The sequence below is a fragment of the Prionailurus viverrinus genome, chromosome F1 (genome assembly GCF_022837055.1).
Source record: "Prionailurus viverrinus isolate Anna chromosome F1, UM_Priviv_1.0, whole genome shotgun sequence".
In the NCBI taxonomy this organism is placed as follows: Eukaryota; Metazoa; Chordata; class Mammalia; order Carnivora; family Felidae; genus Prionailurus; species Prionailurus viverrinus.
In genome coordinates this window covers 42,013,286-42,036,662 of record NC_062577.1, presented here as the reverse complement: position 1 = coordinate 42,036,662, position 23,377 = coordinate 42,013,286, and the positions used below count along the sequence as shown (strand labels likewise).

General features: G+C 43.8%; 1 protein-coding gene across 8 annotated transcripts in view; it reads right to left on the bottom strand.

The window, feature by feature from the left end:
• Positions 1-23,377, bottom strand: part of SRGAP2 (SLIT-ROBO Rho GTPase activating protein 2) — a 234,583-nt gene that overhangs the window by 140,087 nt on the left and 71,119 nt on the right. For all 8 annotated transcript variants that reach the window (XM_047839711.1, XM_047839713.1, XM_047839712.1 and 5 more), the window contains exon 3: positions 3,546-3,738. In XM_047839711.1, coding sequence (XP_047695667.1) covers positions 3,546-3,738 — 193 coding nt within the window. The remainder of the gene's footprint in view (positions 1-3,545; positions 3,739-23,377) is intronic.

Below are 23,377 nucleotides of genomic sequence, written 5' to 3'. Positions count from 1 at the left end.
TGGGTGGACATGATCTTTTACACACCCACCCCGTTACACATCATAAACGAACACGGCAAGGCTGCCAATAGTCCCGCGCTGTTTCCTCTTCTCCTACAGGAACAGAAACTCTACCTCCTGCTCTCCCCACTCAAGAACTGAGAGCCCTCATTACCATGCTGTCGCGTCGAACCTGAACTCCTCTGCCTGTCTATCACGGAGCTGTTATTTGGTGTCTACTCCACTTACCTAAACTTGTTTTCCACTGCTTTTGTAAATATCTATGTTCTCATAATATTTCACTCCGACCTCTACTGAAGCCCTTTGCTCATGACATTGCCACGTGTCTCTCTTCTCGGTTAGCCAGGAATCCAGAGTTCACCTGAGTCTCCACCGGAATGAGCGGAGAGGGCAGCACCCAGTAGGTACTTAAAAGGGGTTTGGTGGGTAAATAGCTTGCTACTCAGGAGATCAGACAGGAAGTTATTAAAGTAAACTAGCCATACAGTGACAGCAAAAGGAGCGAAGTCCCCCTTACAAGTTCTTCTAGTGCCTTGTACTTCTGTTCCTCAACACTTACCTCAACTGATCTAACTGTGCGATTTGTTCAATGCCCGTTTCCTCATCCTGTTGTAAGTGCCGCATGCAAGAGACAGCGCTAGCTCACCACTATGTCCCAAGGCCCAGTGTCTGGACTGAAGGAGTTCAAGGAATGTGTGATGGACATTTGTTGAATGAATGGGAAAGGAACTTCCTTTTAATGAAGCTGGGTCCCTCACTGGTCCCTGTACCCCCTCACCAGCAAACGCTCCTGCTTCCTCTCACCTGCACGTGCTGTGGTTCTCTCCTACACAAATCTACCTTTAAAGCCTAGCCTAAGTCCCACTTGCTTCATGGAAACTCTCCTGACTATTCCATTACCTTTATGTATCTCTCTGATGATTTATCTCGGACCTCTCATCACGTCTCTATTCTACACACAACCAATGATTTCTATGATTTCTTAATGAGATCATTATTGCTTTACTCTCTAGTTGCTTCTTGTATTAAAAAATCTTTCTTCCCCAGCCAGATATGGCCCCCTACGGAGACACACAATAAACTTCCCTTGTATCTTCCAATGCCTATACAATACAGAGTACACAGATGGCTCTTAATAAATACCCACTAGTTGTCTGGGGGAAAATGAAGCCAGGTACCAGGCTCTATGAGAAGGGAATTCAATTCTTCCAGCTTTGGAGAAAACACCCTATTCCTTGCATGTGATCTTAATCACAGCAATTCAGCTGACTTACAGATGAACACATCTGTACCTTAATTTGTAGCAAATATGTCCTTGAGCTGAAAATATGATATAGTCCTAAAAATCAAATGTGATTTTAAGGAGTAGCTTACCAACAGAATAAATCCAACTTTGAGTCCCCTCTTTCTAAAGCAAATGATTTCTCTCCCAAATCTTCGTTCATCATATACTAAAATAACATTTTATTCCCTTAGGATTGCTTATGTAAAGAGAACAGAACTTGGGAAAGCTAAGGAGCTCTGAGGACAAAACATGTGGAGGAAATTCGCATGCTGGCTTATTTTGAGAGTGTCACGTGTTGTCCTCAAACTTAGCCTCTCCATATTCATTGCCCAGAGCTGGTTTGTTAAGGGTAATTTGTGTCCCAAATTATTAGGGTGATATGATAAACAAAAATAGAAAATGGAGGAAAATGAGACACACTTGGCATTCATTTATAACTTCATTCATTCATTTACTCATCCAATAATGTTTTGTAAGCATTTATTATATACCACATATTACACTAGGCACTATGGGAGACTGGAAAACGAATCAGAAAAGCTTATATAGTCCACTAAGAGAAGATAATATAAGGCAGACAGTGCTGACTGCCCTAATAAAAGAACAAATAAAATGCTGTAAGAATTCAGAAAAGGGAGAACATTCTTCTGGGAGAATCAAGAAAGCTTCTTGGAACATGATTCTTAAAACAGGTATGTCCCTGACATGCATAGATGTGAATAATGGGTACCTAAGTTCAAATAACAGGATGGGCAAAGGTCCACTGGAGTTAATGCTTTGTTTGGCTATGGTATAGTAGGGGAAAAAAACAACAGGTAGTAAGGTTGGAAAGCTAGTCCAGGTCAGATGTACAGGGGCTCAAAGAACAAGCCAGAGAGTGTATACCCTTGTAAACAGAGCAGCACTTCTCAAACTTCAATGTGCACACAAATCACCTGAGTATCCTGTCGCTGTAGATCTGGGAGCAGGACCTGAGATTCTGCATTCCCAGCATCCTAGGTGGTGCCGATATTGGGAGACCACACGCTGAGTGTCAAGAACACAGACAGTGGGAAGCCACTGCACAGAGAAACCGCGGGATCCCCAGTGTGTTCCAGGAAAACTAAATCTGGTAACAGTGGGTCAGGCAGGTTGGAACGGGGAGAAGCTGTACACTGTGGTCCTCAACACTAGTTGTTCGTTAGAATCATCTGGGAAGCTTTTACACCATACTGTTACCCAGGCCCTGCTCCCAGAGATTCTGACTTCATTGCTCTGGAAGGGGGCCCAGATTTCAGCATTTTCAAAATGCTCTCCAGGGAATTCTAATATGAAGCCAGAGTTGAGAACCTCTGCTGCAGATGATACAGTAAGTAAAGCAATCATTCAGACAGCAATAATGATGATCTAAACTACAGCAATAGCAGTGAGAACAGAGTGAATGGGTCACTTGCATAAAATACTATGCAAGGGATAGACCTTTGCAACTGTCTGGGCAATGAGTCAGACGTATGCTAGAGCATCATTCATTTCTTCCAGTTAAAGACAGTTTGGCGAAATGGTTAAGAACACAGACTCTGGAGCCAGACTGCCTTGGTTTGAATCCCAGCTCTGCTACTGATGTACTAGGAGTGTGTGAATGCGTGCGTGTGTGTGTGTGTGTGTGTGTGTGTGTGTGTGTGTGAGAGAGAGAGAGACAGAGACAGAGAGATTCAGAGAGACTCAGAGATTCAGAGAGAGAGAGAGAGAGAGAGACTCTGGAGTCAGACTTCAGACTGCCTTGGTTTGAATCCCAGCTCTGATATTGATTGATATTGATGTACGAGGGGTGTGTGTGTGTGTGTGTGTGTGTGTGTGACAGAGAGAGAGAGAGAGAGAGAGAGAGAGACCTGAGGCAAGTTCTTTAACTTCCTTATGACTCAGTTTCCTCATCTGTAAGTTGGGGAGACTACAATAACCAACATACGAACTTGCTGTGGAGATTAAATGAGTTAACATACATATAAAAACCCATAGAACCACATTTAGCACATAGGAAGAACTATGAAAGTGTCTGCTGTTATTATCAGCACAATTCATCATCTCTTCTGAGCTCTCCAGGATCCTGACCTGCACGAAAGACCAATCTGGAAAAGAAGTCCCAGAGGGCTCTCAGCCCTCAGCCAACCTGAAGTCCCCGGGGCACCGTCGTGAATGCAGGAGGGTGTAGGCGGCACACCCTGCCTCCCTCCCGCCCCAAGCCCCGTCTCAGGTCTCCGCACGAAACAACCAGAGCCCCTACTTGAACTGCTGGTCCTTGGTGCTGCGCGTCTTGGCCAGGAAGCGCTCGGCCAGCTTCTCCAGGTTGCGAGAGTAGTCCATCTCGATCTCCGCCTTCTTCCGGAAGAAGTCCTGGAGGTCCTGCAGCAGCTGTACCCGGAGCTCACACTGCTGGTCCAGGCATTTCATCTGCTCTGTGAGCTGAGTGCGGATCTCTGCAACAGAAACCAGGCCGGCCAGTCAGGTGGAATCCCTCAAAACAAAACTAAACAAAACAAAACCAAATACATACACACTAACATTGACCCCTTCCATTCAGGTGGGAACTTAATGCCTTTAACTGAAAAAAATAAAACAACAAGCCGAAAGCTTAAAATGGCCGTATGCACCATTTGAAGCACCTCCAAAAATTCCACCAACTCTTTTTGGACCCCTGAAGAACCTGGAACCAGGAGTCTGCTGAATCATTTAAGAGAAACTGCTTATTAGACACTTAATATTCAGTTACCATTTATTGAGCAATTTACTGTGTTTCTGGCACAGTGCCAGAATTTGGGTTCTGTTTGGCTGAGAGCCTAATGATTTATCTCCATCCTATTAGGAAGGTACTACTTTCATCCCCGTTTTAAAGATGAGAAAACTGACTCTTAAGGAAGTCAAGCTATTAAAGTAATGTAACTGGGATTCAACCAGAGAGACTGACTCTAGAGCCCAAGCTCCTACTTTTTATACTTTCTCCCATCATTTCAAAATGTTTTTCCACAAGTAGCCTGGGTGGCTCAGTCGGTTGAGCATCCAGCTTTGGCTCAGGTCATGATCTAACAGTTCGTGAGTTCAAGTCCTGCGTCGGGCTCTGTGCTGACAACTCAGAGTCTGCAGCCTGCTTCGGATTCTATGTCTCCCTCTCTCTGTCCCTCCCCAGCTCGTGCTCTCTCTCTCTTAAACGTAAATAAATAAACTTAAAAAATAAATACATAAACACAAGTTTTTCCACATCTCCAAGAGGGAGGGTGAGGGTCAGGATATTTTTTTTTTTTAATTTTTTTTTTCAACGTTTATTTATTTTTGGAACAGAGAGAGACAGAGCATGAACAGGCGAGGGGCAGAGAGAGAGGGAGACACAGAATCGGAAACAGGCTCCAGGCTCCGAGCCATCAGCCCAGAGCCTGACACGGGGCTCGAACTCACGGACCGCGAGATCGTGACCTGGCTGAAGTCGGACACTTAACCGACTGCGCCACCCAGGCGCCCCTTGTGGGTCAGGATATTTTAATGGAGACAGGGTCCTGCCCAAGGTCAACTAGTGGCAATCAAGAATGAAACAAGCACCAGACTTCTAGGCAAGCAACTCTTTCACTGTCAATCAGATTCCATAGTTTCCAATCACAGAATGTCAATCAATCTTCAAGAAGTTCATTTGTTCTCAACAAATATCACTCATACAGCGGTTGCCTCATCCTCAGTGATGCTCAGAGCCCCTGCTGTGTCAAAGTTAGACATGTTTCAGGTGAAGTTCTAGCTTGACAGATTTCTGCCTAGCCAAGAGTCCTCACACAGGGCTAGCAAACACCCTCTCTGGGACCGCAGCAATGGTAGCTCCAGATGCAACCAGATCTGCCTCAAATGCAATACAGTATTTGTTACTGACAAGAGCCCTGGCACCCGCAAGAAGCAGCATGCCAAAAGCAGACTGTTTTTCAGCTCAGAGAAGGTCTGCAGTGCATATCCTGCTGAAGTTATATCCCAATCCCCATTTGAGCCGCAATGGAGCCATTTCTTTTATCCCTTTCCCTGCAAGCCTGCTCAGCTCCAGTGCATTCGTTTGTGGCAATGACTCCAGTCCCAGGGAAAAAGAGCACCTATATTATTATGCCTTTCCTTATGCACGCTCCAAATTCATTTCCATAATAGCAGGGTTATAACAACGCTTTCTGCCTATGCTATGTAATGCATGGGAGCAGGGGTGATGGGGGGACCTAGAGTTTTCACCTGAGCTGTGGATAAACCAGAGGCAAAGCCAGGATCACAGCTCTGATGTTGAAAGTTCTGCCCACCACGCTTACAAAACAATGATGGATAGGCAAATGGCACCTTTAGCTTTGCCTTGAAGTGGCTAGGGGTCCATAATCTATCCTTATCTTCATTTTTGTCTCTGTTTTTACTCATATCAGAATGTAGCATAAGTCTCTGGTACTTCATGGGTGATCTCGGGTGATCTCTAAGTGCGGTTCTCACCCTCTGCATCCCCATGCCTCCCCCTCGCCAACCGCCAATGCCAATCAAACCTTACAGTAACCTTACCTGAACTGAAACTGAGCACCGGAGGATTGTTTCAAGCAGACAGAAGGCTGAGCAGAAAAGCCGCCTACCTCATCACTCATCAAAGCTCTCTTGTTCTGTGTTTTTGGGGAGTCTGATTACAAGGGTGTTGGGAGGAAGAGCTGCAGAGGGCATATCAGGCATCTAGTTTTTGCCAGGGGTTTCTGGGCCTCTTAAAGGCAACAGCCCTTGTCAAAACTATTCCTAGAGGCATCTGTACCCCTTCTGCCTACCGACAGGCAGAAGTAGAAGCTGGCAGTAGTAGCCACTGGATGGGCAAACTATGGGTAGAGACCACGTTCACAATGCTCAATGATATTACTTACAACTTGTTCATTAAGGAAGACTCAGAGCATCTTAGGACAAAGAGCCCACCCAGTCAGTCCCACATTTGCAAGAGGATGTGGATGGGTAAGGGGCTGTCAGCCCCCTTTGAGTCCCCTATAATTCACCTAAGACTTCCCCTCAATAATCTCACTAACCAGGAGAGCGGAAAGGAACCCGATAGAATGGATGATGCCCACCCTCCACCAAAACAAGAGGGGGCTGGGCAAATTCCCATGATACCTATGAAGTTCCAGAGATAGGCCACCCCAGGGTTGTCCTGTCCAGGAATTAGCACTTTATAGGAGGCCTCTGAAATATGTGCATTAACCTAAGAAGCCCCCAAGCACATCCAACCAACACAGAATTCCACCCTGACTTTCTCAGGTGCCTCTAGTGGGCAGCACAATACAAAGTGCACCCCGCCCTCAGGCATCCCCTCAGGGATCCTGAGAGAAGGGGAGCATGTGTTTACCGAACACCTTTTATGGGGCTTTACATACATCATCTCATTTAATCTCCACAAGTATCCCATTAGGTCTCCCCAATTATCCTGATAACACAGGTAAGAAAAATGAAATAAGATCTGTTAAGTCATTTACCAAAGGGTCATACAATTAGGTGCAAGTGGGGTTGAAGCTAAATTAAGGCTTGTCTAACTTGTCAAAGAGGTTGACTGTGGGTCGGTCAGGGAAACAAAAGAAACAGAACACAAGTCTGGAGTCTCTGAAAGTACTTCTGGGTAAATTACAGTGTCTATGGCTCCCACCCCCGGAACATCCCCTTCTCTACCTTCCAGCTGGGCGGGGGGTGATTCAGAATCAAGTTTGGACCACTTGACTCGTGTAACCAGCCCACTCGAGACCACTGACTCGGTAACTAGCCCATGTTTCAACTAGTCCACAAATGGGCTGGGTCCCTTCCCTGCTTCCTGGATCTACTCTACAGGACAACTTTGGAGGAAGTGCTTTCCTTGTCCTGGGAGCACACGCTGAGGTCTGCCAATATGCCCAGAGGCCAGAGAAAGTGAGAACGCAATGATATTCCACTCCCGATCCAGGAACAGAAGAATCTCTGCTAACAGATACCACCTGCCACTGTGGTTGGTTTGCGAAACCCTCCACTGAGCATCTCCCCTCTCCTGCAACCTGCCTAGAAGGAGAAGCCTCCCTGGTCTCTATCCTCAGGGCACCCACGCAGACACGGAAGGGAGACTCCAACCACCGCCATCTCTAGGCTTGCAGCTCTAAAACAGAATGGCTGCTCTGTCCAGCGCAAAATGTGCTGCTTCAGACTTTTGCTGCTGCTGCTGCAAAAAGACAAACAATGGTCCCCAAGAAGGCAGCTGTGCCAGCCCCAGCCCTCTGTCCATGCAATAAGGGGCCGAAAACAATAGGCCACTGAAGGCCGGCTCGCCTGGGCCCTGTGCCCAGGCTGGAGGCCCCTCTGCACCCTGGCCTACCAATAAACTACAGGGGCAGAAAGAAGAAAGGGACGATTTATAAAAACACGGAGGAATTCTTCACAATTCCATCGTGTGCTTAGGCGAGTACGCACGTGCATGCGGGTGCACACTCAAAGACACACACTCACACCACCCACACTGTGCTTGGCCATACCAACTCGAGAAGGCTTTAGAAATCCAGTCTACAGTTGGATGAGCATTCCTGGGAACTGGGGATGAGGGTGTCCTTGTCGGTTCTGCCGCCAGAACTACACAGGAAGAAATCAAGCTCTCATTTTCTAGAAGCAGCTGTATCTCAGGGTGCGAATGGATTCCATGGCCATCCACAAAGCCAAAGTACAAAGGTCACCATGAGCTTTGACTGATAATGCCAAAACGACCTCCCCTGGGCACCTAACACAGCCTTTTATTCATCAAATCTTTACTGAGCTCCTACTGTGTGTCAGACCCTGAGCTCGGTGATGGTGGGTGATGGTACCAAAGAACAGAACAGGCCCAGGCGCTGCCCTAATGAGACGTGGCTTGACAAAGAGGAGACAGGAAAAGAAGGCAAAGCCAGTCTTACTGCTTTTGCCTTGGATATTCTTTATTATAACATAGCCGTGGGGATAAGTCCCAACCCAAAGACCAAAGACTGAAAAAGACAGTCAGGCGAAAGGAGTCAAACAACAAGCCGAAGAAAACTTCACGTCCTCTGACTCTTTTTTCTATTATAATTTTTTTTTTTTAAATGACACTTCTGTAGCTTCCCTTGCAAAAAGAACCAAAGCCTTAGAACTAGTTTCCTGAAAACCAGAATTGACCTTTGGTTGATATCTCATTCAAAGATCCAAGTCAAAATTTAACCCCACTGTTCTGGAATTAGATAGTGGTGACGGTTGCACAACTTGGTGTATGTACTTTAAAAAAGCACTGAATTTGTATACCTTTAAAAAGGGTGAATTTTATGGTATATCAATTACATCTCATTTAAAAAATTTAACTCCACCAAATAGCATGTTTTTTGAGCACCATCCTGCCAGCAAAGGGGAAAATGGCCCCAATGGGCAGGCACCAGAAAGAGGAAGGAACCCTTGGTCTCCATTTCTCCATTTGCATGCGCTGGGTCTCAGTTCTGCACTGAATATTCTTAAAGCAAATTCTGGAAACTGCCCCTCTGGATCGCAAGCTTGGCCATGACACTGAACTCTACTGGCAGATCACCGTTCCATCATTTCTGGAGGGTGTCAAATCAAAACCAAGCAAGGAATGTTTTTATACATGAGTTCAGATATGGGATCAGCAGACACATCCAACAAAGCTTCCCTTGGAAAGTGCTGACTCCTTGTCCATGCTTGGCCACAGCTGAGATCCTAACTATACCTGTCCTGGGAGTGAAAAGGAAGCTCATTTCCGTTTTCGAAAGAGGATCAAGGGTCACAAGAAGGATAAAACTAGAAGAAAAACTAGCCCTAATTAATAGGATACCAATCATTTAACAAAAACAGTCAGGGCCCTCCCACACTTACAATCATGTAGACTCTAAATTATATAACATCTGCCAACACAGGCGATGCAGTCCTCTGAAAAATGTCCTCACTTCAGAGAACACCCAGGGAATTCACCAGTCAGCAGGGTGTAGGGGAATTTTGTTCAGTCTGCTGCTTTCGACCCAGAGATATTAGTCCCTTTCTTCCCCTCTTTCAAAATTCATCTCTTTCTTCAGGAGTCTTCTCCGATTAAGTCACACAAAACTCCCTCCTTATGAGTACCACATTTCTTTTTTTTTTAATTTTTTTTTTCAACGTTTATTTATTTTTGGGACAGAGAGAGACAGAGCATGAACAGGGGAGGGGCAGAGAGAGAGGGAGACACAGAATCGGAAGCAGGCTCCAGGCTCTGAGCCATCAGCCCAGAGCCCGACGCGGGGCTCGAACTCACGGACTGCGAGATCGTGACCTGGCTGAAGTCGGACGCTTAACCGACTGCGCCACCCAGGCGCCCCTTATGAGTACCACATTTCTGAGGAGAAAATGAGGATAGGAGGGCAGGCTGAGAGAAACATGTAATCTTTCAGAAAAGTAACACAGGTCCTCCCCTTCTCCTTGATGGGCTGGCACCTAAGGGACAGGAGCTATGACTCCCACAGGTTCTGTTCAGAACACAGAGCATGAGATCAGCCCATGTTCCCCACTGGGAGCTCAGACTGACTGCCAGTCTTTTTCCACAAAATCTGCCTCACCTGCTTTTAGTCCTTTCACAAACACATGATGTCACCTCAGCCACCTCAGGAATATTAATTCCTAGTACCTTTCCAGCCTGTGTTATATAAGAAGACAATTGAGGCTTTCATTGGGCTCTACCCTCCATATCTCTTACCAAGACCTCTTATCGCAAGGGTAATCAGCCCCTATCAAAACTGTTCCCAAGGAAACAAAATGCTGAGATGCCGTGCCAAGTCCTGCTCTTCACCCTACTGGTTTGCTTTTCTACAAACCCAGTAACGGGAGGGCCCTTAAAAATCCTTGGTGGGCAGATGATGGAATCAAAGACCAGAGAAGGGAAAGGCATTGCCGAGATCACATAGCTATTTTAGCTGCAGATATAGGCCTGAAGCCATGTCCTTTCTTACTTACTCTTATCACAAAAATTTATTTGTGCACCTTCCAGGTCCTCCGAGAATACAGAAGTTCTTCCTCAAAACTAGCCTGGTCGTAGAGAAGAAACAAGTGAAACACCTGTAGCAAACAAGGTGAACTACGAGGTATGCACATAGTGATATGAGAGCAGAGAAAGAAGAGACCTATATCAGCTCCAGTCTACCTGCTCTACCATTTCTTTCAACGATCACCACCATCACTTATATATGAGTAGTCGCTCTTGCAAGAAAAGACAAGCAAGCTATTTTCGGTGAGGCAGAAAACAGCAAGTATTCTTCCTCAAAGAGTGACTGGTAGACTTTTTCATCATTCCTTTACCCTATTAAATACAACAAAGAACTAGACGTGAGTTAATCCAAGCAACCAACCGACAATAGCTTAAGCTTCCAGAATATGTGGATGTGATAGATACTTATTGTTTCTCCTTCCCTGCATCTATATAATCTCCCTGACCCTCAGTCCGTGTGCTTTTGGTAAAGCTGATTCCACCTCTGCCCTCTCCAAAGATGGTGGACATTACTTGCAGGCCTTGTTTGGGAGCTTTAAGACCTGAAGACAATGAGAATCTGAGACTGCTGGTGCCATCTTGTCACCATGACTGGAAAGCATCTTTGAGAATGGAGCTGACCCAGAGAAAACAGAACTGAGAAATGGGAAAAGGAAACTCAAGCCCCTGAATCAAGTCATGGCCAGATGCCAGCCCTATCCCTGGCCCTTTTAGTCTCATAAGCCAACTCATTCACTTTTTGCTTAAAATAGTTTGCTTTGGATTTTTGGTTCCTTGGAAACAATGAAGTCCGAATGAATAAAGTGAGGGATTCTGAAGCTCTCAGAAGCATGAAGTTCCCTACACTCAAGAAACTTATAATCTGATTGTGAAGATAGGATTTAAATATACATTTTCAAAAATTATATATTAATATATTACATAAATTATATTATATTACATAAATTATGCTAGATATTTATTTAATAGATATTTCTGCTAGATGTCATACTACATAAATTGTTATTTTGCTGTATATTGTATATTGTATGTTGTATACCTGGAACTAAGAATAAATACTACAAGTTCTGAGGACTCAGAAAGTGCAGTGAGGACTAAAATGACTAAAACAAGGTTTCTTGAGGAAGACTAAAATCCTTGAAGAATTTGTCCAGTTCACCAGCATACTCCTGGGACCCAGAACAATATCTGGCAGGCCTTCAAATTTGTGGACGGAAGAAGGGAGAGGAGAGAATGAAGGGGAAGAAGGGAGCAAGTCAAAGTCTGAACTCCTATTCTTAGGATGGGTAGAATTTCATCTACCCATGAAATGGAAGGGTGAAGAGACAATATTCCAGAGGAACATATAAGCCAAGAGATGGGAATGTTCGAGCATGACCTCTTTGTAAGGTAGTGAGGAGGATGGCTTAGCTAGAACAAAGGGTACCTTGAGGCCTGGTCAGAGATAAGGGTACACAGCAGTAGCTTCAAAAGCAAACAGAGGAGTTCAGATTTCCAGCAGCCAGAAATGGAGCCAGTGAAAGTGTGTGTCATGATGAAAACAGAGCTGAAGGAAGATCAGAGGAGGTCTGCTGTATGGATTCCTATACCTTCTAAATTAAGAGATGGAGTGAGCATTAATGAGCAATCCAGGCTGAACGGTACAGAAGTCAGCATGAGCAGGAGAATTCCATGAGTGGAAAAATCCTTGTCCGTACCTACTCTAACCATTAGAAATAATGCACACTTTAGAGCCAGTGGTCCCAAAGCTAGTGATTCTATACTATCGCTCCCTAGGCAGTGGTGAGCAAAGGGGACAGATGAGAGACCTTTGGATTCAAAGGTAAGACAGTTATCTTGGCAGGAAGAGGAAGGTGGGAGTGAAGTCCTGGTTTCCCTGGCTTTCGTTTTGACTACAGTTCTCTCTGTTGAACTTTTAAGTTTGCTCATCTTCAAAACTGTCTGCCCCGTGCTGTAGAATATCCCAAAGTTATTAAAGAAAGAACCTCCCCTCCCCTTGTATTACATTCACACTACAGAAAACCAATGCATACAGCCCTGGAGACCAAGAGAAACCAGCCAGTGGGAAGGAAGAGGAGAAAAACGGCCCTAAGAGTTTCCAAAGGACAGGCAGTCATCCATTAACTTGCAAGCCCTCCAGTGAAGATATAGAAAGGAACCTCGTAAAGCCAATGGGGCAGGAGGATGTGAAGGGGAATGTCTCAATGAACTTTAATCATGGCGACTGCTCTGGCAAGCCACCTTGGCTCTCTCAAGTGACTCAATGGAAAGTCAAAGACAAAAGGCTCCCAAATGAACAAGCTGCCACATCGAACGCCAAAGTAGTAACTTTAGCTCATAGGCCTTGCCTGAGATGTTTAAGCAACAAAATCCCTGTAGTCCGAAGTCCAGAATTAACTTGTATTAATGTGATGAGATGACCAACAGTTCCCCTGGGAAATGTCACCTGATGGCCCTGATTTATTGCTGAAGGCTAACTAGATGTTGGTTCTCAAGGACCACAGCAATCAACCAAGAAATCCAGCAAATCTTTGCCTCTGTGCAAAGATCTGAGTGATGAATCACTGGACCGCAAAAGAAAATATAAGACATTGTCTTACTCTCAAGCAGTTTACAATCCAAAAGGGATTGGGAAATAAGGGAACTAAATGCAAAAGTATTCAACAGGATAAGTCTGTGCATGCTACGTGCAAACTAATGGCTGAGATGCTCAGAGAGGAGGAGATCAGTATAAGCCAGTGTGGACTTGAGACCATCTTGGGGCCTTGAGCTGAGAAGGATTTATGGAGATATAACGGTGACAGAAGATGGAAAGCAAAGGGAAGGAGGTAGGAATGGGCAGATCCGGTCAGCAGGCTCTGAGTGCCACACTGCAGTCAAAAGGGTATGGGGTGAGATGGGGGTCAAGAGCAGAGAGGGGAGCAAGCTGCAGATCAGATACAACCAAGGTTCAAAAAGATCCAGATCAGATACAACCAAGGTTCAAAAAAGCTCTATAAACGTGAACAAAGCAAGGTAAGGAGAGTCTTGCAAAAAGGTAGCATAAGGGAGTTATGCTCAAAACCCAAGCAATCTCCTACCAATCAAATCCTCAAAAGACCAAACGTTCATGACAGTAATGGACAACGGTAAACTGTATGTTGCTCAAGCCTCCAACACAATCGAACTGAAAACAAACTGGATCAATATTAAAATCCAGACCCTAAATTCCTAGAGAGCTGGCTCTGGAAGGTTTATTTCATTCTGTGCAGGATCCAGCTTGGCACGTAGTATCAGCACATTATTCCAGTTTTAGTTCCACAAGCACGGACTGAGCACCTGTTCGTTGCTGAGAAGAGGCATAAACAAAGATGATTGTGGAGGACCAGGATATTCACTTGGCCTTTGAAGTACCTGTGGAACTTCATGTTGGAAAAGACAGTTTTATTCTCCAGTCTGGAGCTCCCAGGAGAGGCCAAGTCTGGAAACAGACATTTGGGAGCCATCGGCAAGTAGACGGAAGTATGAAATTAATTATACAAGTGAACACAGTGGCCCATAGAAATCATGCAGAATGAACGAGAAGTAAGCCTAGGCCTGGCGACACCCCCATTTAGGTGGAAAACATAGGAAGAGGAGATGGGAGAGTAGAGCAAGAGTGAAAGAGATATCTGCAAGTGTCAGTAACTGCAAATCACTTAAATAAGAAAGCAGGGCAGAGTTTGTTCCCTTTGGCAGTTAGGAGTCTATCACTATCAAGAGCCTACTATGCCAGACCCAGTTTATACATCGCCCAAGATGAACACAACTGCCTGGCTGACTGGCTGGAACCACTGGTCCTTCAAGTTGTTAGTGGGCCAGCCTGACATCGCCTTGCCCTGTACCCGTGCAGCATGCCTCTCAAGTCCCAGCCCAGGGTTTCCTTGTTGCCACTGAGGCATAGGTTCACAGGGACCTCCTCGGCCACCAGCCATGTGACCAAGAAGCACAGGAGAGCCGAAGCTCCATGTAGTCAACCTTCAACCAATAGGAGATGGAGCGGACAAATGGCATCTTCTCCATCCTTTCCCCAGTGAACTGTTCAGAGGTGCAGTAGCTTCTCTGAAGATGTCCCACAAGACAAACCATCAGTCTCTCACAAACCTGTAGCCAGTTTACAAGCAGTCCCTTATATTTGCTCTCCTTCCCTGCCATTTTTCACTTCCCTCTCCTCCTCATTCCGGCTTCCCTGGAATGGCTCTCCCAAATAAAGCGTAAGCTTGTGCCTCCAGCTCTATTTTCTAAGAAATCCAGACTAAGATACTCACCACGTGCCAGGCACTGTTCTAGATGCTGTGTAGACAGTCCCTTCCTTGATGAAATGTATTCCAGTGAAAGTATCTGCTTAGGAGATCCCTGAGAATAGCTAACCAATTATTTTTCAAGAACTCAATATAGATGTGAAGTGATTGGTTGGTTGTAAGAACTGATTTAGTTGACTACAGTTTATTTTCTCTGGAAAGGTAAACTGTCTCCACAAAAGTTACACACAGGCACGTCTTACACATTCAATAGTGAGCACGGAAACCATTTATTCAGTACTTACTATGAGCCAAGCAAGCTCATAGAAAGTTGAGTCACTATTCAAGTGTAAAGGCACATTGTCTCATTTAATCCTCAAAACATCCCTATGGGGTAAGCTTGCAGTAAAGCAGAGTGGTTAAGAGTGAGGACTCTGCATTCGGAAAGACCTGAGCTTCAACTCTAGCTCTGCCACAAGCTAATTGTGTGTCCCTGGATAAGATACTTAATCTCTGTAAGTCTGTTTCACTAACTATAAAATGGAGCTTGTAACAGCAGCCACACCAGTGAGTTGTTACGAAGGGTAGAAGAGATAAAGGACTTACTATATGCCTGGTGCCCGGTAAGCCTCCTCCAAAGTCAACCACGATCCCTCCCACTTTACAGACGAAGGACTACTGACTACTGACTTCAGAGGTTAGTTAATTGCCTGAGGTCACCCAGATAGTCACAGATCACGACAGGATTTGAACCTAGATGGGTTTAATTCTATAATCAGCGCTCTTAACCACTCCCCTGCATCTGTGTATAAGGCTGATATATGGACTCGTTTGGTTATCATTCACATTGGAATCCTACAGTTCTAGGTTGGCAATATTGGTTAATAAAAGGGATCCCTGAATTTCTTCAATTTAACAAATAAAAGTCTTCATTCTCACTATCTTAGCTCTAAATGTTTAAGTATATATGGGGGGTGGAGTCGGAAAACACCTTTATTTATTCTTAATAATAAATAAATAAATAAATAAATAAATAAATAAATAACACTTTATTTGTTTCATTTCTTCTTGAAGGCAAGGGCAGGAAGAAGTCCATACCCCCACCTAGAGATGCTTTCACCTGGAGAAGCAGCAGGGCAAAATCTGATTGGAAACCCGTCTGGCTGGGCTCAAAACGCCAGCTCCACCACTTACTAGCTGTGTGTTCTGGGCAACTTACTCAACCGCTCTGTGCCTCAATGTCGCCTTGTGTAAAAGTTCCATGATAATAGTACCCTCTTAGAGATTTTATAAGTTAATATTTGTAAACTAATTTGAACAGTTCCAAGTACATCGTATTATGTGTGTTTTTGTTCAACACCTAAATCAAATCTGTCTCATGGGCTCTTTGATCCTAGAACTTTCTGGACAAGAAAGTATAGAAATAGGAGTTGAATTAGTGGCTTCCAAACTTTCACAAGCCAACCCCCCCCCCAACACACACATACACAAAACAGAAGTTTCCTGAAACAATACATATCCTTAGTACATGCCACAAACTCACATTTTCTGTGTCTTTTTAAATGCTGGTTGCAGCCCACTAATTTCATTTCATGACCTACTGATTTCTTGACCTACAGATTTAAAAAGCTCGGCAATAAACCACATGACCACCAAAAACAGAACTAGAACACAGAGTCTTCAAACCTCTCAGCTCCTTCTTCATGGTTATTATTAAGTCAGAAAGGGCATAAGTTTCACTTCTTGCTGGAAAAAAAAAAACTGGACATTCTGGGTCCTCCTCCCATTCCCTCCACAGTTCACGTGGACACTTGAAATCCGAGAATGCCAAGGAGACAGTGGGCACTTCCTGTCTATGCAGCTTCTGTGACCGCCCAACCCAACATATCACCATTCACACCAGAGAGAGCTCCCCGCTCGTCCCCTTGGTTTCGCCTTCCTGATTTTGACGCCCAGCAACTACAGTCACCCACTGGACCTTTGGAGCAAAAAAACTGCTGATCTAACACAATGAAGCAATGTCATTATATATATAATAAATGGATTAAAAACAGAATAGATGAACTTTATTAGTGGTTAAGTTAAAAAAAAAAGAGTTCTTATCTCTCAAAGATAAGTACTAAAATATTCAAGGTGAATAAGTTCTGGTATTTGCTTCAGAGTGAGGAGGGAGGTGCAGGGGGCTGCAGGATATAGATAAAGCAAGATCGGCCGTGAGCTGAGGATTATCGAAGCAAGGCGATGGATACATGCGGGTTGATAACACTATTCTCCCTACTTTTCTAGAAGTTTGAAATTTTTCAAAATTAAAGGTTTTTAAAAATCTAATTAATGGCATGTAAAAAAAAAAAGGCTTAAGATCCTCATGGTAAACATAAAAGAAGACACACAGGACAGAAAAAAATAACCAAAAAAATATAATACAGATCAATTTCCTTAAAATGAAAGAACTAAATCTGCAGGTAGAAAAAGCATACTATATGCCAGGAAATGTACATGAAACGATCAATATCAAGACATATGATGTCTAAAATCTTGAACTTCAACTATAAAGAAAGAATCATTTAAGAATCATTTAAGTAGTGGAGAAACAGCAACACTTCTAACAAAATAGGGGTCAGATTTCTCCATAGCAACAACGACTGAGGCCTGAAGATGATGGAGCCATGTTCCAAAAAAAAAAATCTGAGGCAGAATAACTGTGATCCAGGAATATTACAGCAAGCTGAGTCACCGTTCAAGTGTGAAAAAGACACCAACATTGGCACACTCAGAAGACCTCAGCCTATATAGACCCATGAACCCCTCCTGAGAAGCAGAAATCCTGTACCCAGCAGATAAATCAAAACAAAACCACAGGAACACAGACGCCGTGGTAAAAAGAACACGCAGTAGACACAACACCAAGAACAAACACATGAGAGCGTGCAGGGCAGCATGTAAATGTTAGAAACCCTGCCAAACAAACAAACAAAAATCCAGACAAGCTACAAAAATCGGGAGATGGGGAAGAGAGGTACAAGAAGGTGTAAGAACATGAATCACTTAATCCTGCCAGGCAAGGAATCAGCCAATTTGTCTCGAAGTGAAGATTTAGCTAAAAATGTAGTTTAAAATATTAATAATGAATTCAGCCCCCTCAAGATTTTTTCTAATCATTTTCTTAGCCTTTGAGAGAGCTGGTAATAAGAGCTATGATCTTTCATGGCAAAGAAACGTTTACAAGACGGTCAGCAGTTCCTTTGCCTTCACATGTGAGTTGTTGTTTTTTTTTTCCTGCTGCTAAATTCAAGCAAAATTAAACTCAATTGTTTTTATTTTTTAAAGTACATATGGCATAATGCCATTCTTATAAAATTACTTCTTGCTCACTAAAATCATACACTTATGTTTTATATCATCATTTCTGCTCTACCAGATCATTCCCATAAGGAAACAAGCATTTTAGATTTTCCCCCATCTTATTACACACACACACACACACACACACACACACACACACACACACACACACATTTCCCTTGATCTCCCCCTTCCTCTGGAGCTACTTTTTCCATCTTGCCTTCTCCTTACAAGGAAACTCAAAATGGCTGTCCACACTCCCTCCCTCCACTTTCTCTCTTCCCTTTTTCTCTTTAGCTCACTAGTCAGAGCTTTTTTCACTCAGTGATGGCAGGAATGTCCTCCACAGTGCCAAACATGGCCGATTCTCAGCACATGGCTTACTCCACGCCACCAGAGGGGATCACTGCCCAGCCCCAGGATACCATCCTCCCTGATATGCCCATATGCCCCTGGATACACATTCTCAGCTTCTTTAGCAGACCTTCCTCCTCTCTCCTAACCTCTAATTGCTAATACTCCTCGGGTCAGTTCTAGCACCTCTTTCCATCTCTAGTTGCTTCTCAGTAGACCTCTTCCAGTTCTGTGCCTGGTGATTCCCAGATTTGAATTTCCAGTCTAGACAGCTACCTGAACTCGTGCCTACTATAAATGACTTAACATTTCCTCTTGGATGGCTAATAGGTACTTAGAACTTAACAAGCCCAAACCTGAGTTCTTGATACTCACCCTGATTTCCACGTTCCCTATCTCTGTTAAAGCACCTCTACTCATCCATCAGGCCAAAACCCTTAGGAGCTATTACTGATGCTTTTCTCTCTCTCAAACTCCTAATCCAATTCATGAACAAATCCTTAATTAGCTATATCTTCAAAATGTGCCCAGCATCCAACCACTTCCTAACCCCTCCACCATTCCTAATTTAGTCCAAATCAGCACCATTTTGTTCTGAACTACTGTGGAAGCTTCCTAAGGATCCTGCTGCTACCACCTTCACTCCCCTGTAGTCTATCCCCTGCTCATCACCCTCCAACAGCTTCCCATTGGAGAAAAAAGCTGAAGGCTTTCTAAAGCCCTAATCTAGTCCATGACTGTCTCCCCCGTCTCTCTTACTCACTGGTCTCCAGCCACACTGGCCTCTCTGTTCATAGAACACGCCATGTACACTCCCACCTCAGGACCTTTGCATATGCTTTCCCTTGGTTTGGGGCATGCTTCCCCAACATTCACATGGTTAGCTCCCTTACTTCACTCAGCTCTCTGCAGATGTCACCTTCTCAGAGAAGTCTTTGTGTCCATTCTGCCTAAAACATCCTCTCTATGTCCTTACCCCATTTTATTTTTCTTCATGGCATTTATAAATCTATTTAGGTATTTATTTATCATCTTATCCTTCCACCGGAACATAAGCCCCAGGATAGCAAGGGCTTTGCTTTATTCATTGCTGATCCCTGCTGCCTAACACAGTCAGCACTCATTCAAGGAACACTCATTGAATGAATGAACGAATGAATGAATGAATGAATGAGTGAAGAATGCTTTTGGTGTAACGGGCGTTACCAACGATTCATTGCTAACCTCTTTGTACTTCTCAGTTTTGCTTGGATTTTTTATAATGAGCATTCCCATTTTATGAGGACGCAATAGCTATTCCTTTAAAAATTCAAACAGAAAATCAACCAAAAATCAAAGGAGGGATGCATTATCTAATCAGCTCTACCATATTTTGACAAGTGTTTCTGCCCCATTATTTATGATAGCCACAAAAGAGTTCACAATGTAATGCCCACAGGGCATTTTTCATAATTAATGAAACCTTTTTAGGAGGAACCTTTACTGGAACAAAAGTTTTAATTGCCCAGGGCTGACCAAAGAGTGTGAAGCCAAGGCTCCCCAGTGAGAATGTAAATTGGCAAGGTTTTCCTAAATATCACTTCCCATTGCAATATTTTTTTCAATATTGCTGCCATAATCCAGATGCCAGGGTCTGTTAGCATACTACAAATGAAAAAGTGTGATGGTCTTTGGTAATACTTACACAGAAAATAAGAGAATCACTTTCAAATATGCTCATGCTTTCTAAACACGTAATAACCAGGACTATAGAGTCACAGAGCTCACACAGGCCAGTGAGAAGATTATGAAGGGCCCCTGTGAGCCCTAGTGACACATACACCACCAGGAAACGTTCATGGACCTGTCCCTTCAACCAACCCGTGGCAACACCCACCAGTGTCGGTCAGCAAGTGGCATGATCTGCTTCCTCCCCATCCAAGAGGCCCATGGGAAAGTGGAGGGCACGGGACCACCCCCAGTCACTGATGAGTGAGGCCCAACGGCGAATATGAGGGATGAGTGGCACACAAAAACTAGGCCATGGTTTCAGGGTCTCTCCTTTAGATTCCTGTCACCGGTATTACCCGCACCTTCTGTTCTTTTCATGATCAGAAAGGAAGCAGCAACAGCCTGTTCACTCTGGAAATGTGGTCGAGTAGCCTGGCATCCACGGGCCTTACTGTAGAGGTTATCCATCCCTGGGTAGAACTCAAAACCTGGTCTCCTGACACTTCCACCTACGTTTTCTAAGGCTGTTGACCAAGCAGCAGACCATGAGTCCCCAGCAGCTGATACACGTCTTCTAAAGCCTTCTCACAGCCAACAGCGGTCATGGCAGCTGCCTCGTTGTCTTTTTAAAAAATCAACAATAGAAATGTTTTCCCAATCTTCCTTTTAAAATGGGACAGCTTAGAGCCTCTGAATATCACATGAGTGTGCACAATGGTTAGCAGTGATGAGTCAAACATCACTAACTAGAACAAGGTGGTTTTTTATTGTGGTCACATACACGCAATATAAAATTTACCACTTTAACCAATTTTCAGTGTGCAGTTCTGTGGCACTAAGTAGATTCACACTGCTGTGCAACCATCACCACGACCCATCTCCAGAATGTTTTTCTCTCCCCAACTGAAACTCTGTCCCCATTAAACACTAACTCCCCATTCTCCCTTCCCCACCAGCCCCTGCAACCTCCGTTTAGGCCAAGGTGGTTTTGAGCATTCTATACTCTTTCATTGTTTTAGTTCTTTGTCACATGCCATAAAATATATAATCATACTGAACTATGGGTTAAAAACAGAAAGCCTGGGGAGCCTGGGTGGCTCAATAAGCGTCTGACTTCGGCTCAGGTCATGACCTCATGGTTGGTGGGTTCAAGCCCTGTGTCGGGCTCTGTGCTGACAGCTCAGAGCCTGGAGCCTGCTTCGGATCCTGTGTCTCCCCCTCTCTCTGCCCCTCCCCCGCTCACACTCTGACTCTCTCTCTCTCTCTCTCTCAAAAATAAACAAACATTAAAATTAAACAAACAAATAAGAAGCCTAAGAACACTAATGATGAAATGCGGTTGTCAGTTACAAGCCTAAATATGGGATCAAGTAATTCATTCAGTTCCCTTCAAGATGATCTTCACCAGAGCCTCCCTGTGTTAGCATTCTTCTGATCCAGTCTTATGGATGTTAGTGTTCATCTGATCCAGTCTTACGGGTCCAATGTTAAAGACGTGAGACACAGGGACAACCCTCTCCAAACTGGCTTTCCAACAGTTAGAAGAAAGGCATTCCACACCAACAATGTGTTATGCTGCCTTACAAATATGCAGTTGGAACCATCTGTGGTATCTCACCATTTAGAAAGAAAACTCAAAAATTATATGAAGAAGTCATTTTTTTCAGAGTGTGAAATACAAAACTTCTAAACATTTGGTCAAGAAAATAGGCTTCTCTTATTTTTAAAAACATGTATTCACAGATCATTAAATTTCCAACTACACTTAAATGCATATTCGGTCCCAAACGAAGCACAATATTTTATTTTTAAATTTATTTTTGACAAATCACCTTCTTTGTTACATCATTTATTTAAATAAATTAAATGGTGCACATCACTTGTTAAATGAGGAAAGAAAAAAACTACCTTTTATATAATGGAGGCTATTAAAAATTTAAGTCTATATTAAAATAAGCTGCATAACAGAATTTTAATAATGTTGATATAAAAGAAAATGTTTTGCCTAAATTCACTTCTTTATCGTAGTTTATAAAAATGGCAACATTATTTTTTAAGCTCCTGAGGGGGCTCACAAAATTATATTACTCTGAAAGGACTTCATAAATTGTAAAACGTTGGGAAATGCCAGTCTTTTTAAGCAGCCTCCAGTCATTTTAACTAGCATCCTTTCTCGGGACTCTAGGCTTGCCTTCCCAAGGAAACTAGTCTACCAGAAAAGACAGACTATAGAAAGTAACTGCAGTGTGACGAGTCCATTAAAAGGGGAAAAGACGGGGCGCCTGGGTGGCTCAGTCAGTTAAGCGTCCGACTTCGTCTCAGGTCTTGATCTCACGATTTGTGAGTTCGAGCCCCGTGTCAGGCTCTGTGCTGACAGCTCAGAGCCTGGAGCCTGCTTCAGATTCTGTCTCTCCCTCTCTCTGCCCCTCCCATGCTCGTGCTCTGTCTCTCTCTGTCCCTTTCCCTATCTCTCAATAGTAAATAAACGTTTAAAAAATAAATGTTTAAAAGGGGAAAAGAGGATGCTGTCAGAATGGACATTCTAGGACTCAGTAAGGAGCTCCCAGAAGTCCTGAAGGATTGGAGGGAGCCAGAGGAAGAGGACAGGAAAAGTGTTCCAGCCCAGAGGGAATAGCATGTTCAAAGGCCTACAGGCAAGAGAAGAAAGCCACATACATGCAAAGAATCGAAATAATCTAAGAAATTCAGAGTAGCTGGAACAGAGAGTTTAAGTGGGAGAATGAAAGAATACAAGACTGGTTAGAGAGAGGCAGGGGTCAAGCCTGGAGAGTACTGCAAACAGTCTGAGGAAGAATCGCATTTTTTTCCTAAGAGCAATAGGAATCCATTAATACGAACATGAAGTAGAAATGAGATAAGCAAACTACAGTGTTTTTAATGACGTAAGTGTTCTCCTCCAACAGAGAGCCAGAGTAGAGGGGAAATGGGAGACTTTTATTTTCAGAGGGTTCAAGATTTCCAAGACTCTTCTTGTAATGATTCCCTCAAGCTGAATTTTCCAAATAAAGTAAAATGCAAATACCTCCCCAAAACACAAAAAGCCTAGTGCTTCCAAATATTAGCAAAACAAAGTAACAATAACAACAAAAGCAACACAAGTTCTGATCCAACATGCAGATCGGTGCCATCACTTAAGACATTTAGAGGCGGTGGCAGGATATTTGCATGAGTCAGAAGATTTGGGTCTCTGGGTTTCACTTGCCTCATCCGAGAATCTGTGGTAAGTATTTATCTTCTGCCTACCCACCTCACACCACTTGAAGGCCATGTCTCAAACGATATAAGTGGAAAGGATTTGACCAGCTGCTCTTCCTCAATCCCAGAAAGGCACAAGAAGAAAATGCTTCATAACATACAGTATGTCTACAGTTATAAGGCTGCCCAATTATTTCACACCTCTGGAAAAAAAAACAG